The sequence below is a fragment of the Streptopelia decaocto genome, assembly GCF_964273445.1.
Source record: "Streptopelia decaocto genome assembly, chromosome: 18".
In the NCBI taxonomy this organism is placed as follows: domain Eukaryota; kingdom Metazoa; phylum Chordata; class Aves; order Columbiformes; family Columbidae; genus Streptopelia; species Streptopelia decaocto.
In genome coordinates this window covers 4014962-4029217 of record NC_138673.1, presented here as the reverse complement: position 1 = coordinate 4029217, position 14256 = coordinate 4014962, and the positions used below count along the sequence as shown (strand labels likewise).

Sequence of the window (14256 nt, the reverse complement as noted above, 5' to 3'; positions counted from 1 at the left end):
GCTGTGGCAGATCTTACGGTCACCAGGGCAAGCTGGATATGTAGTGAGGGGCAGCAAAACCATCATACAGCAGTCACATTTTTAGAACTGAAATTCAGCCATGGGCTTGTGCCACCTTTGGGATTGGAGTGGGCATTTCACACAACACTGCTAAAGATAAAGCTGTGTAAAATCGCAGGCAGGAGCCACACAGCAACACTTCATTGTCTCAACTTACAGGCCATTGAGTGTCTGCATGTCATTTGCTTTCAGACACATCTTTAACAAGGTCAAACCATCCCCAAAAATGATTGGTAAGTGTCTTTGAAAGCTATTTAAAAGTTGCAGCAAGTTCCAGATTACTAAATACTGTGTAAAGTAGTTTGTAAGGGCCAGTCATCAGAAGGTGGAGTCCTAGTGAAGGTGTACCAGCTGTGTAACTTGGAAGCAATTTCCATCTTGCTGTACACTTGAGCACTGTGCAAACAGTGCTGAAATGCTCATTTTGATCTGAAGAGCTACACAAAAAATCAAATAAGCTGCTGCAAGAAGGCAAGATGGGATTGTGTTACTTAAATGTTAAAGTTGGTTGAAGACCACTTCACAGCTTATTTCTCCATTTAGTGTTTGGAAACAGCATGAGGGGAAAAAAGGTTGTCTTGCACTAGGAATAGGTCATCTGTTAAAGCAAACAAGGAGATTCCCTCACTGACCTGAAGGAGTCCAAGATTATCTTGTTTCTACTGCCATTCAAACTTCTAATTCTCCCCTGGTAGAAGAAATTGGGAAGAAAATATTAGTGACAGTTACACAGGGGTCAAGTCAGAGACAGTGCTCTAATAAAGCTCACCATTCATCTGTACTTAAGTAAGTTTTATTAATAAAAGGCTAATGCATCACAATTTCACTAGGATGTTTTGGTCAGTTTTGCTATTGCACTGAAGCTTTCCTTGTCCCCAAGTAAAGCTGCAGCAGTTAATGCTCTTCCAGGTGGCAAAGCTGCCCACCAGTATAGAACCAAATGCACTAAGAGTTTGTTACTTTGAGTCCAGCTCAGCTGCTCCACTTAAATGCATCTGAGCCCAGAACTAATTTACCCCATGACCCAGCTCTGGCCTGTAGGAAGTTAGGATTGTTTCATAAGAATGATTATAGATAAGGCATTCAAGATGACTATATGGCATAAACTAGAACACCAGACCTCATCAGCCAAAAGAACAGTTGTACCACTTCCACGACATTAAAATGAGTATCTGGAATAGTTTCTGAACAAAGAATAACGTCATGCCCAATGGAATGTTCTAGCCCTAGTTATCCTTGTGGCTGGTAAAGGACAGTTTGCAGAGGGGCAGCTGGCTCTACAGGAGAAGATACTTTCTTAACAAGGTTCCCACCGCGCAATGCATTATCTAGTTATGCATTTTATTACAAGTAGAATCATTACACAACAAAGTAATGCATATTGGAAAAATACATTTTTACAATGACTCCAGACAAACATTGCAGATAAAATGCCATTGTTCTAAGACTTCCTTTTCTATTTCACAGCGGGTATTAGAAGGTTCAGAGTTATTTCTGTCACTCATACAAGCTTTGCTTTTTCTAGAGATGAGTTTGCTGCAGTACCCAACTCTGCTGGTTACAGAAAAAAAAAAAAACGACTTGCCTATTAACATTTGATCTACAAACAAAAATTCCAGCCTTGGCCTCCCATATTGTTACTTGTTAATTATAAGCACTATGTCAGAAGTTGTACAAGCCATTGATCTCCAGCACAGGAAATCATTAAGGCATGTGTTAGCTTTCAGCCAGAAGCTTGCTAGGCTCTGTTAGTACCTTCAACACTCAACATTCTCACTCCACTTAGTGGTGTGAAACAGCGACTACACCTTTTTTAGATGCACAAATAAAAAGCCAGACCACATTTTGTGCTTGTATAAGAGTTCTGGATGACTGCAATCAAAAGGAATCCAGTCTAAGAACAAAACACTGCAGTACAAACCACCACAGACTTCAGACTTCCCAAGCAGCCCTGAAGTACCTGAAGCACCACTGCCCAGGGAAAGAAGTGGGTTTGTTTTCCATTTACCCTTTTTGTTTAGCGTTTGGCAGACTTTAGTCTTAACAGATACCACTTAAAAACAGCAGGGGAAGAGGGATGGGGGTTTTGGTCACAACTGCAGTTTGCTACAAAAAGGAAGAGCAGTTCTTTATGGAATTAGAAATGTGTTGACCATTACTACGTTACTGAGCGCCTCCATTCACATTTGTACCCCACAGCGGAGCATTGCCAGCAAAACTCCCCCAAAATCTCAGAAGTCTGAAGACTCAGACCAACACCAGGCAGAGTCCCTAAAGGATCAGGCCCCTCCAGTTGTTTGGTGGGGTCAACCTCTTCAGTTGAAGCACTAGAAGAAAACTAACTTGGGTTTTGGTTCAAGTTGTGAGCTTTTCTCCATTAAACTCTGACAGAAAGCTACTTAGAGTTGACTGGAAGGAAACTCTCTCAAAGGCACTTTAAAAAATGGTCAAATTTGCTGAATTTAGTTGCTTTAAATTGAATTAACGCTTTAGGCTGTACATTAGTTTAAGCAGTAACCTCAACTTTCAGTGAGAAAGCTGGTACAGTATTGACTGTAGAACAAAACCCACAAACCACCTAGAAGCATTAATGTATGGTTTCCCAGATCTTTCCAAGAGTTTCAGGCAGTTATAATTAATATTCTACTTTAAAAACCTTAAGCTTGCCATTCAGTTAGGCTGAATTTTCACAAGATCTACATTTTTCATAATTTAAAAGGTTCCTTAATCTGTTAGAACTGAGCACCCTGTTCCCTTGCTCCTTCTGTCAGAGAAGTCACTGAAAAAACTGATGTTTAAGTGCTTTAGCAATGACACGTTGTGCAGTTCTCCAATGAAGCTGAAGTCTATAGGCTGTGGCCTTGGAAGAACACTCCTCTCCCCGGTCTTTCAGTGTTCTGAACACACGCTCACCCCTCCACAGCACTGCAGCTCCAAACCAAGCAGGCAGTCAGCATGTTACCATGGGATACACTACAGCCAAGACTTCTTTCACCAAATGCACTTCCTCTCCGTCACTTATCTTTTACTGCTAGAGATTTGCAGCCAGTGATACTCTGAAACATCAGAAAGCAATGGACTACAAGTACAATGTTTTCCATCATCTGTTCTACTTACCCACACCTGTAGTTTTCAGTTAAATGCTTTTGACACCATTATTCTCCACCTCACTCACCTAGAAGGCAGTATACAGAACACTATGCCAGAGATGCACCGTTTGTATAAGTAACTGTGTTACAGAGACCAGTTGTGTTACCCAGGGCACTCTGTTGGAACGTGACAGCAGCAGACACTAAGCAGTGAGGTGAATTTGTATTACCATCCATTATTCTTCTCTAGTGTTACAAGGGTGAGATTCCAGTTATAATAGATGCATATTGGAAGATCAAAGTGCAGATCAAGTGAGACTTGATGTGAAATTCATTGTGCAAACATCAACAATTATACCCTCTCCCATCCTCTTCTTGTACAAGTTGGATAAAAACCTCAAGCAAGTCTCCCATAAAAGCAGCAGGCTGGTTTATCATCTCATATTACTCTGAGACTGACAATATCACCATTCCCAACAGGGCAATAAATGATAAACACACACTAGTTCATGGAGCAGAGATGAGGAATGTTCAGTTGAGTCTAAACTAGGTTCACCTCTTGGGATGAAAAAAAAGCCTAACATGGCATGTGGTTTTGCTTCGGCACACAGTTTTTCTGACTGAAGCCTTTACCCTTGTCTATCAAAGTACTTCCCTGTTTACCTAAAAATGTGGTGTTGGATATTTATAGATTCAGCATGTTTATGAAAGTAGGACCAGCCTAGATTAAAATACTGCAGCTTCATCCAAATGCCTGGCACTGCCCTGCCAGTTCAGAATCCTTCCTTCAAGGCCAGAGGCTTAACATTAATAGGAAGCCTCCAAATATGCTCCCACTCATCAGCAATCCTATTGAAACTGGACCCAAATGTAATGTCTAAGAGGCGCAGCACATTCTACACAGGTTCCTGACTCTCCTGCAGCAGTTAACCAGGGTCTTTAAACCAAAGGAAAGTGCTACTCTCCCTCAAGGGATACATAATGCACTTCAGCATTTATTGCTGTATTGCGAGTTAGACTGCTTAACCAGTTTTAGTGTTTCTCCATTTAGCGTATGCTTAGGCCTTTCAGCGTATTTAAGTTCATTTATAAAAGTTTCATGATCTGGAAGAACTAGCAACATAAATATGAAAGTGCAACCAAGTAGACTTTGACAGCTCTAGCAGGTACGAGCAAGAGTATTTACTGGCTAAAACAACCTTGCACTTCTCTTGAACATGCTAAAGGCAATGAGACATTTACTGAGGAGGTATCGAGATGTGGATCTGCAATTCTGACTGCTTTGCATCAGATGTTGTAAAGCTTTCTGTTGTAAGGCCACAATTCTTGAGCTATGCTTAGAACTACACCCATTTTTGAAGTTTCTTGAAATGAACAGTGGTTGCAACAGCTCAGTCTAGCTTCACAAGAAGTCTTCTCTGGAGAAAGGGAACATTTATCTTTAAGACAAAGCAAAGAAAGGTACCTGGTTACCCTGAAACTTAATGCCAGCTCTATTAAGCAGCTTGAAAGCCACAGGACTTAATAGAGTTGCTCAGTGCAAAGCACCATGTCAAGGACAGACCTGTTGTATATTGTTTCAAACATCAGCCGAACAACTTTAGCTTCCATACCCCACTGCAACTAGAAGAGGGTCTAAATTCTTTTGTCACCTGGTTTCAACAATCCGCTCAAATTCCTAGCAAAGTCTATCACAGCCCAATACATTTACAGTCATACAAAGTCATTTATACCAGAATATATCATAACAGGGTCCTTAATTAGTTCAGTCTATTGCAGAAGACATGTATAGGCCTCCTCTTCCCTATCCAGAGGGCTTGTAAGCAGAGCTGCTGTCAGGAGCACTGACTGGGAATCCCTTTATTTCCACAGCATACTAGGAAACTCCTCCCAGAGTCAGGACGTCAAAGCAGATGTTGCAAACTCGAACTGGCTTGTTCAGATCAAATTTTATGATGGGAATCTCCTTTGTTGAGCACTTATGGCAGAGCAGGCGTCCACAGTGTCGGCTGTTGATAGAGGGATGCGAGAAAAAGGTGATTTCACTCATAGTGAACACCAGGACTTTACTGCTTGATATTCTTTACCAGTGACCACTAAAAAGATACAGCAGCAATTGAAATGCTAAGATTTTTCTTCTATCTTGTGATATCTCTCAATCATTGAATACTAATGCCAAAAAAATACATGCTGCTTCTATACTAGTCAGTCACCTTGTACTACTTCAACTGATGCACTTGCAGTTTCTCTGCAACACTGGGCAGCCTCACATGTGCTAAGAGAAAAATCTTTGCTTAACTTCCATGCAACCTCGCATATTTTGTAGACCAGTTAAGAAAAAGTAACTCATGTCTACAAGAGCAACTCTTGTTGGTATCTTCAGTCATTTCCACCTTACAAAGATCTGTCACCTGTTTCAGAACAAATCAGCCCCACTACTGAAAGTGGGCACCTAAATTCCCCATTTTCCTACTTGAATTTGGATATGATTTCTCAACAAATCAAAACATTAAGTGTACAAACTACTTATTTTAATCAGACCACAAGCCACTGATCTAACAACTAGGACAGGGTGGAATGTTTCAGCTGGATTTCTGGTTATACGCCTACATCAACACAAAGGTTTCCTAAGCCACCAGAAGGAACAAGCCTTAGCTACACTGGGTAGAGGAACCATTTCCTTGTAAGCACAGCGAGATGTGTCACATTACCAGTGATGCTTTCTTGTCGTGACTCCAAATTTGGCAGTGCATTCATAGCAGTTGGAGCCATCACACCAAGGAGGTTCTTTTGTCAGCATATCTGTTAGAGGGAAAAAGACAAAAACAGGCTCAGACACCTCTTGAGTAGCCTGTAACATTAAGAAAGCTTCTTCCAGCTCTAGGTTGCATCCAATATTTAATTACTCTTGTCACAGCTGCGGTCTTGTTTGTAGACCATGTGTAGTTGCTTTCATCAACACCACATTATCCACAGCAACTATACAGCGTAAGTTAAAAAGCAATATCTAAGTTTTAAGCTACATTAGACTACAACACCAGCCAAGATTCTCCATGTCCATCCTTTCAGTTCAGCTGATCAGGAGAAACACAAGTATTTCTACCACCCACTTGAAGTGGTAGAATACTCAAAAGTTCAGCCCCTCTGGAATTACTGTCATTTAAATCAGATGTCCAGAATTCTTTCCTCCACCAAGATCTCAGAGGCACACACTAAAACCACCTTCCAACAGTAGCAAGTAATACTTACCCAGCAGTCTAAAGAGAAGCTGTTTTGTAGCAACTTGGTAGTTGAAGATATTGACTCCTTGATTGTTGTTAACTCCAAGACGAGCCCCAGCTCTCACTATTGCACGACACAAGTTTGCATTTCCCTTCATGTAAGCCAACAGGAGCACTGAAAAATAAAAGCCAGACACTTCCCTGCTAACAAAGTGGAAGGTCTCTTATTAGACTCAATCTAGAGTAGGATCTTTATTTTTTTACATTTCTGTGTAGTGTTTGCATCCTACTGTATTTAACATACTACTGTCTATCAATCCAGCTTTAACAGTGACATACCATTAACATGACTCCGGTGACTTTCAAGTTTAATAGCTGTTGGATGTCACCTACCTGTGTTTCCTTCAGCATCAGGTTTGTCTAGAGGGTATTCCGGCATACACTCCAGGAAGAGATCACAGATGGCTGCTGCATTATCTTTCCCATATTGTCCCAAAACATGCATCGGTGACTGGCCTCTGGGGAAAAGAGTTTGTTATCCTGATCAAAGTCTGCTTGCTACTGGAGTTACTCATCCAGCTCTCCTTGTTTTCAACTCAAGTGAAGCACTGATTAAGTCTGAACCAAAGTAACTTACAATATAATACACAACAACCTACTTCTTCCTGGCATACGGAATTTCTACGGGATTTAGACACAGCATGCTCTGCACACTTTACTGCAAAATTAGTGTAGAAATACTATAACCCAAGCCAAATCTTTGGTGGTTTTTTTAGATAGTCATACAAGCATATATTTTAAAATACATTGTGGTTCTTTTAGTCAGTTAAGACTATACTAATTACCTAATATTAAAGGCTTCTGCATCTACATTGCACTCTGTGAGGAGGACCCGGATATTGTTCAGACGGCCATGCATCACTGCCAGATGAAGAGCTGAAAAGTAAAAGAGAAGCTTCAAGAATCTGAAGCAGTTCTTGTCAGCAATAATTACAGCCGGATTAAATTAAGCACTCCCCCCGCTTACTCTTCCCCAACCTTCCCTCTCCAAAACACCTTCTACCAACTTTGATTTCTTAGACATGCATTCTCTTTCATCTCTGAAGAGTGAGCCCATTGAATGGGCGATCTCCACCAGGAGGTATCAGTAACAGACCTACTGAAGTGTTTAAAGCTACTTGGAGAACTTCAGAAGTTTACCATTATTTCCATTTTCATCTACAGCTGCAAAGTCCACTCCATTCTCCAGAAGGACTGAGCAAATTGTGGGCAAATCTTGCTGGGCTGCTAAGTGAAGGGCAGTCTGACGATGCTTAGTCAGCTCATTCACCTGGGCACCTGCAAGCAGCTGTCAAGATGCAAGAAGGAATATGTTCAAAGATGTTTTCAGAGCTATTAGCCGACAGTTTACTTCTGTGAATGAAGCACACAAGACTGCACTGTACAGAGATACTTCTAGGCCTCCAGTGTATATAAAATGCCATCATTACTGAGCTGCTGCAACACACGTTCACGTTTAAAACTGGTGTCACCTTTGGCTGACTTCTCCAGCCTACAGGCATCATGCATTGGTGCAGAACATGCATTTTTAAGTAGAGGAAGGAGGAGTCCCCAGTACATACCAGATTCCGCACAATGATCTCTGAACCAGCTTGTACAGCCAGGTGCAGAGGTGTTAGTTTGGAGGCATCCTGGACCCGGGAGTTTACGTTGGCCTGTACACTGATCAGGAACAGCACGCTCTCAATGTCTGAGTTCTGAACAGCTACATGTAGGAAATTCCGACCTTTATTATCTACCTGCAGCAGAAAGAGCAAGTGAAATGAAATCCATTATTTCTGTAGAACAGCAAATTGTTACATATTAGGACATATTTTCACCACGAGATACTTGTTCCCTCTATTTGAGGTGAACTGTAGAGCCTTGTTCCTTTCTCTGCTTGGCATTGGAGATTTGATAGATGTGACTATCAAATAAACTGAACTGGGAAATTATCAGCTACAACTGCCCACTCTGGGCTGCTTCAGACTACTGTATTTCTACTTTATAACCTTGTTATTTCTTTACCACACACTGAAGAACACTATGACAGACAAGAGGTTAACAGCTGTTGTAGTAAGTGCTGCAGTTAATGATAAACTCAGTTAAATGAAACAAACTTAAGTCAATCTGGCAGTTAACACTGGAGAAGGAAGCAACATGCAATCCTGCTACACTGAGGCAAAGTGTATTCATTTTTCAGCTTAACACCAAGTGCATTTTGTTTATCTTCGCTGACCTTAAAGCATATTTACAATTGGCTGTATTTGTAACCACGTTTTAGACGTATTACAAGAGCTCCTAAACACTCGAATACTTTACCCATAATTAAACCTACAGAGGGTAGGAAGCAACTCCTGAACGGCTGCCTGAAATGTCACAGCAGAAGCCTGAAGATACAGTTGGCAGTTTTACAGTTTAGCAGTGCAGCATAACATCTATTATTTAGTTATTTTAGGTCAGTTTCTGTTTTGGATAGCTTTAGGAGGGCTAGGTAACAGATTTTTTTATGTACTAGTCCAGCACAAGAAAAGAGTAGAGTCAGAACCTTCTCCTTACATACACACATGCCTGTTCCTCAATTTAGTACTGACAAAATAAGGTTTGATGAGACACTAACCCCTGATGTCTTTATTCACACACAGCATGTACACACCTACAGTTTCCTAAATAAATCCTGCTACGGAAGATTGGCATCTGGCAAATGCCATTACATGTAAAGCCACAAAAAGATGAAGCAGAAATCGCTGCTTGTGGAACACCTGTTACCACAAACTAACACAGGAAGACCAGCTTGCTTTGAATACTCCCAGCTTACCTGTTCAGCAGCTCCTGGCTCCCTCTTCAAAATTGCTTCAGCTGCTTTGTTATTTTTATACGTCATGGCACACGCAAACGGAGTCATTCCTTGCCTGTCACGTACATTTAGCTTAATATCTGGATGGGAAATCATAAGCTGAATGATAACATTATGTTGGTTGCTAATGGCAACATGGATTGGAGTTCTTCCTTCTGCATCCTAGAAAGAAACCAGGAAGTTTGTTATACGAAAATTTAGTAATACACAAATCCTTCCCTAATTCTCAAAACTTAGTAGTTTAGTTCTGTGACATACTCAACTGCCATCAGCTGGGACACCAAACAGTTGCAATGGGAGTATAAATTCACAGTGTAAATGAAGCAAATTGTATTTGTTTCTCCAAATTGACCTCAATCCTGTGCTACATAGCCATTTAAGTAGCTCAGAGTAACATTTCCCATATAGTCAAGACATTTTGAGGACAGAGGTGAGCATTCAAACTTTAACAAATTCAAATAAGGTGTTTTATCACTTGTCTGTATCAAGCAGCAGTTTACAGCCACAGCTGCTTTGTGATAACGTGTTTTGCCATTCATTTTGATGTCATTTTCAGCAACAGCGATGCTTTCTTTTGTTGCTATTTGCCAAGTGTCTGTTTAAGGATTACTGTGTAACCAAAAATGAAGTGTAACTCATACTTACATCACCTCAGTTCACTCAGTAACAGAAGACACTTCCCAAACATATTAACAAAGTAGAGTATTCCAAGTTTTACACTATTGCTGATCTAATGATCAATTGCAGCAGAATACAGCCCTGCTCCTGCCTTTAACTCATTCTAGGGACAGAAGAGTTTAATTCCAGTCATTAAATCAGAAAGAACTGCCAGAAGTTTTCTGTATCATTATTTTCCTTCAGTATGGCTTCCTTAATTAATACATCATGAGGGCAAATAAGCACTAGATCTGATAATAAACAAAGCAGAACTGGACCCAGTCATCACATGGGTTTTTTTTCCTGTCAAACACAAAAAACAAGCTGAGAGGGGAGTTTTCACTACATTAGAGGCAAAGACTCAACTTTGAACAAACTGTGGACAATTTCTCTAGATACCTGAGCATTGACATTGGCACCGAACTCCAAAAGGCACTGGATCACCTCTTCTAGTCCCCAGCAGGCTGCCAAGTGTAGGGGTGTCTGTCCATCATGAGCTTCCTCTTCTCCTTCTCCATTTGGGCCCGGCTTTCTGGGACTGTTCACATCACAGCCACTAAAACAAACAATAGTCAGTTTATTAAATTTAATCCAGATTTAAAGTATTCCAAACAAGGGTCAGAACACTTTTTACAAGAACTGGTCCAGCAACTGCTGACACATTCTACATAAGCACAAGTTCCAAATTTTAGTTTGACTCTTGTCATCAATAATAATGATAATATAGATAACACAATCTGTCTTTAAGGCTAGTCAGACTTCTGTAAGTGCCATCCACCCACCAGAAGTCCAATGAAGCACATGCCTCTTACTGGCTCAAAACAGCATTCAATTAATTTATGCCAAGCAAATATGTACATGAACATTAGAAGGTTTGTATTTTAGAAGGGGGTCTGACCTGCGAATAAGAAAGCATGCTATTTGTTCACTGTTTTCATCAATAGCTCTATGAAGAAGAGTCTGTAAGCAGCCACTTGGTCCTGACCCCCAACAGGTTGAATCACAGCCATGTCTAACCTGGAAGGAGAAGCACAACAAGGCAGTGAGGCTTTTTTTATGTCTCCAGAAGGCTCCTACTACTTTATACAGTCCTTGACTAATGCTTCTGAAATATTATCCCTCTGATATAGAATTTGCAATGCCTTATCTGTTCTTGTGACAGTCACTGAATTTCAGAAAGCTACTTTAATGTCTTCTGCAGCTATGTTTTACTGGTACACCACTCAATACTTCATTAGGTAGTCTTTACTAACAATTCAGATATTTGCCCATATACTCTGAATAGACAGAGTCTATTTAAATTCTTGAGCCAGTCCAGGTAACATTTACCTCACTTTCAGCAACACCAAAGACTGAACTCAGTCAAATAACATCAGCAGGTATTGCCTTGGAGTGTCTGGCCCATCTACTTCCTTCTCTATACAAACACCTTTTTCTAGGAACTGTATTTCTAATATTTGCATTCTTCTACTACAGAACTACTCAAGCAACGTGGCACTTCAATAAAATTTGTTCCACTCAACAAGCTATTTACAAGGTTTATGCATGAGTAGTTTCATTGCTGACTGCATTAAGTTTTTATTCAATATCAGCACATCAGCACAACTTTTCAATAGTTGCCTTTAATAGACAATAACCAGATAGAGACAAAGCTTTCAAGTCACCTCCTTATGAAGGGGAGGTGAGGAGGTCTCCTTACATCTCCTAAGTTTCCTGGATCATCTACACCTGAAAGTAAATGGTCTTAAAAGTAAGTATTAATATTAAGCCTTTAAAGGCCTTCTTGATGGAACCTTAAGATGCAATAAAAACCAGTACATACTTTAAAGCATATATATGGGTGTTCAGTTTTATTTAGGAAGCTGATCATTACACAAGTTTGGTATGCTACAGACTGATGCTTTCATTAGATCCTTACTCTTTCCAAAATCAAGAACCCAGATATCATATTCTACACTTACAGTGGCTGCAAGATCTTTGGTTATGCTGACTACAGTGTTTGTCAAGTATTTCCCAAGAAAGAAGAACTTCGGGTGAGGAAAAACCTCTAGAAATTAGAGAGTGGTATAGGACTACTCTGTTCTTTTCATGCATTGAGTTTGTTTTTAATGAGCCCTTTGCTGCTAGTAAGATGCACAAAAGTGAGACTAAATTAAGTCAACTGACAGTCTTACCAGAGTTGATGCAATATCTTCCAGGTTATTTTCTAAGGCAAGCCACAAAGGAGGATTTCCCTTCTCATCTGGCACAGACATGTCAGCTCCCCTGGTACAAATAGCATCAACCACAAGAGGGAGCTGGTTTTTTATGGCTAGCTGTAAGGCCGTCTCTCCATCCTGTGTTCTGCAATAGGAACAGTTTGAAGTGTGTTACCACTGCATTATAAAGCTATGCTTCATGTTACAGTAGTTTATTGGCAAAGCCAAGAATTATCTCCTCATGTGTTTTTGCTGTGGTGAGACCGTATCTCTACAGCCAAGCAAACACATCATTAGTTTTTCCATCACAGCTGTGGTTTATCTTTCTTCCCCTGCCCCTTGTAGTAGCAACTGATTGATTTCTGAAGTTTGAAAAGCACATCAGTGTTCTTAGTTCAGAGAATCATTTTCTTAAGTGCAGCCGTTATTTGAACAAAGCTCCTTCAGAGCAAGCCTATTGCCACAGAAGCAAACAGCTTTGTCTGCACTGTGGTAACACTTCAAGTCAGAAACACTGGTTGTTAAAAACAAATTAGAACAGCAGAATTAGGCAGTTTGTACCCATGACATTCACTACAGCATAGCTCACCAAATTTCAAAGACAGGCTGTCAGTCATGTAAGCAGATAAATGTTTTGCTCAGTCTAATATCAACTTGTCTAGGAGACACTCAGCAGGCAAGTTTTATCAGAATCTTGTTGTTGGAGGTACATCATATTAGTCTACACAGCAGAAAACATGGAGCTCCAACAAGCTGACAAATAGATGAGACTACAGAAGTTCAGTACCAGGTTCTAGGACTTGAAAGTCTGTTACAGAGGGTTCTGTTCTACATAGAATTAAGTGGCACCTCCCTCCGCAACGTCAAGAGGAGGTTCTGACCAAGGCAGCTACATGTAGGTCTAAGTTCACATGTGTAATCCCTCAGCCATCACAAGCACCAAATGCATAACTATGCACAAATCATGATTTGCAACCAACTTCAAGCCATTGTAGAAATGCAGACATCACTATCCACTCTTAAATACACATCCAGTTGAGCGTTACATCAGTTAAGATCTTACCTGACATTTATATCTGCCTGATGTTCCAGCAGAAAGAGTGCGCTCTTACTGTCTTGTCTCTGTATTGCCATATGTAAGAGAGTCTGTCCATCTGACATAGTGTCATTGATGGATGCCCCAGATCCGAGAAGCTGAGCTGCTATTGTGTGCATGCCTGAAGAGTTAAAGCTCGTTAGTATTCTACCTTCAGTTCTACAAAAGACACACTGAATATTAATAAAGCAAGCTTCAAGCTTTCAGTTTTCAGTAATTACAGTAAGAGATGCACTGCATCTGCTAGATGTGTTCTGCCTCATCTCTTAAGTCCAGAGCATGAGAAGTTGTACCCCATACATCTGCTGTTTCCAGCTCAGTCGGACCATATGTACATTTATGCAGTAGTGACCACACCACCTCTTTCTTCTGACAATGCCCTGATACTGTTGAAAAGTCACTTGGGTGCAGAGAAAAATATCTAGTTTTCCCCAAACCATTCCCCTCCACATCTCACACAAGAAAGCATCTCCTGAACCAGTATTTCAAGATCACTTCCAGAACTTCATAAATACTCATCTTGTTTTGAAGGCACATACCTGTCCAAAGAGCCAACCCCAGCACAGTCTGGTCTCTTGAGTCTTTTAAACTGAAGTCAGGAATAATTTGCAAGTTGTTGGTAGCATGAAGAGCATTAGCTAGAAGAAAAGAATGAGGAATTGTAACATTCTTGTACTTGACCTGCAGCTGCACATTGAAAGCTGCACAAATAGCAATGTCACATTTTGAAGTGGGCTGTTCATCTAGCAGTCACTTTGAAAGATCTAAGCAAGATACCCTTACATTTCCCAGATGTGACCCTGCTTAGGATTCAGGTGGTATTGCCACTACTGCCTAATCTTAATACCTACACTAAAACACATTTCTAGAGTGACACATACAAAGTTCAGAGAATGAAGACTGGAGGCTATACTGCAAGATGCTGGCAGCATCTGTCCTTCTCAGCTCCTGGGATAGAGGATATTCTCCACAATACACCTGCTGCCTCTAAATCCCACTTGTAGAAGGAGACAAAAGACACTTGGCTTCAGCTAAACTC

At 40.6% G+C, this 14256-nt stretch overlaps 1 protein-coding gene across 3 annotated transcripts in view; it reads right to left on the bottom strand.

The window, feature by feature from the left end:
- Positions 1–837: 837 nt before the first annotated feature.
- The window catches only part of ANKFY1 (ankyrin repeat and FYVE domain containing 1), a 32500-nt gene continuing 19081 nt past the window's right edge, over positions 838–14256 (bottom strand). For 2 of the 3 annotated variants that reach the window (XM_082068342.1, XM_082068343.1), the window contains 13 exons: positions 13757–13855; positions 13185–13338; positions 12098–12266; positions 10822–10940; positions 10323–10479; positions 9228–9428; positions 7993–8169; positions 7571–7718; positions 7216–7306; positions 6764–6888; positions 6399–6545; positions 5861–5951; positions 838–5158 (listed from right to left, as the gene is read on the bottom strand). In XM_082068342.1, the coding sequence (XP_081924468.1) occupies positions 5026–5158; positions 5861–5951; positions 6399–6545; positions 6764–6888; positions 7216–7306; positions 7571–7718; positions 7993–8169; positions 9228–9428; positions 10323–10479; positions 10822–10940; positions 12098–12266; positions 13185–13338; positions 13757–13855 (1811 nt within the window). In that variant the 3' untranslated portion in view covers positions 838–5025. Of the gene's footprint in view, positions 5159–5860; positions 5952–6398; positions 6575–6763; positions 6889–7215; positions 7307–7570; positions 7719–7992; positions 8170–9227; positions 9429–10322; positions 10480–10821; positions 10941–12097; positions 12267–13184; positions 13339–13756; positions 13856–14256 lie in introns of those variants that run through there. The other variant, XR_014185635.1, reaches the window with a different exon arrangement.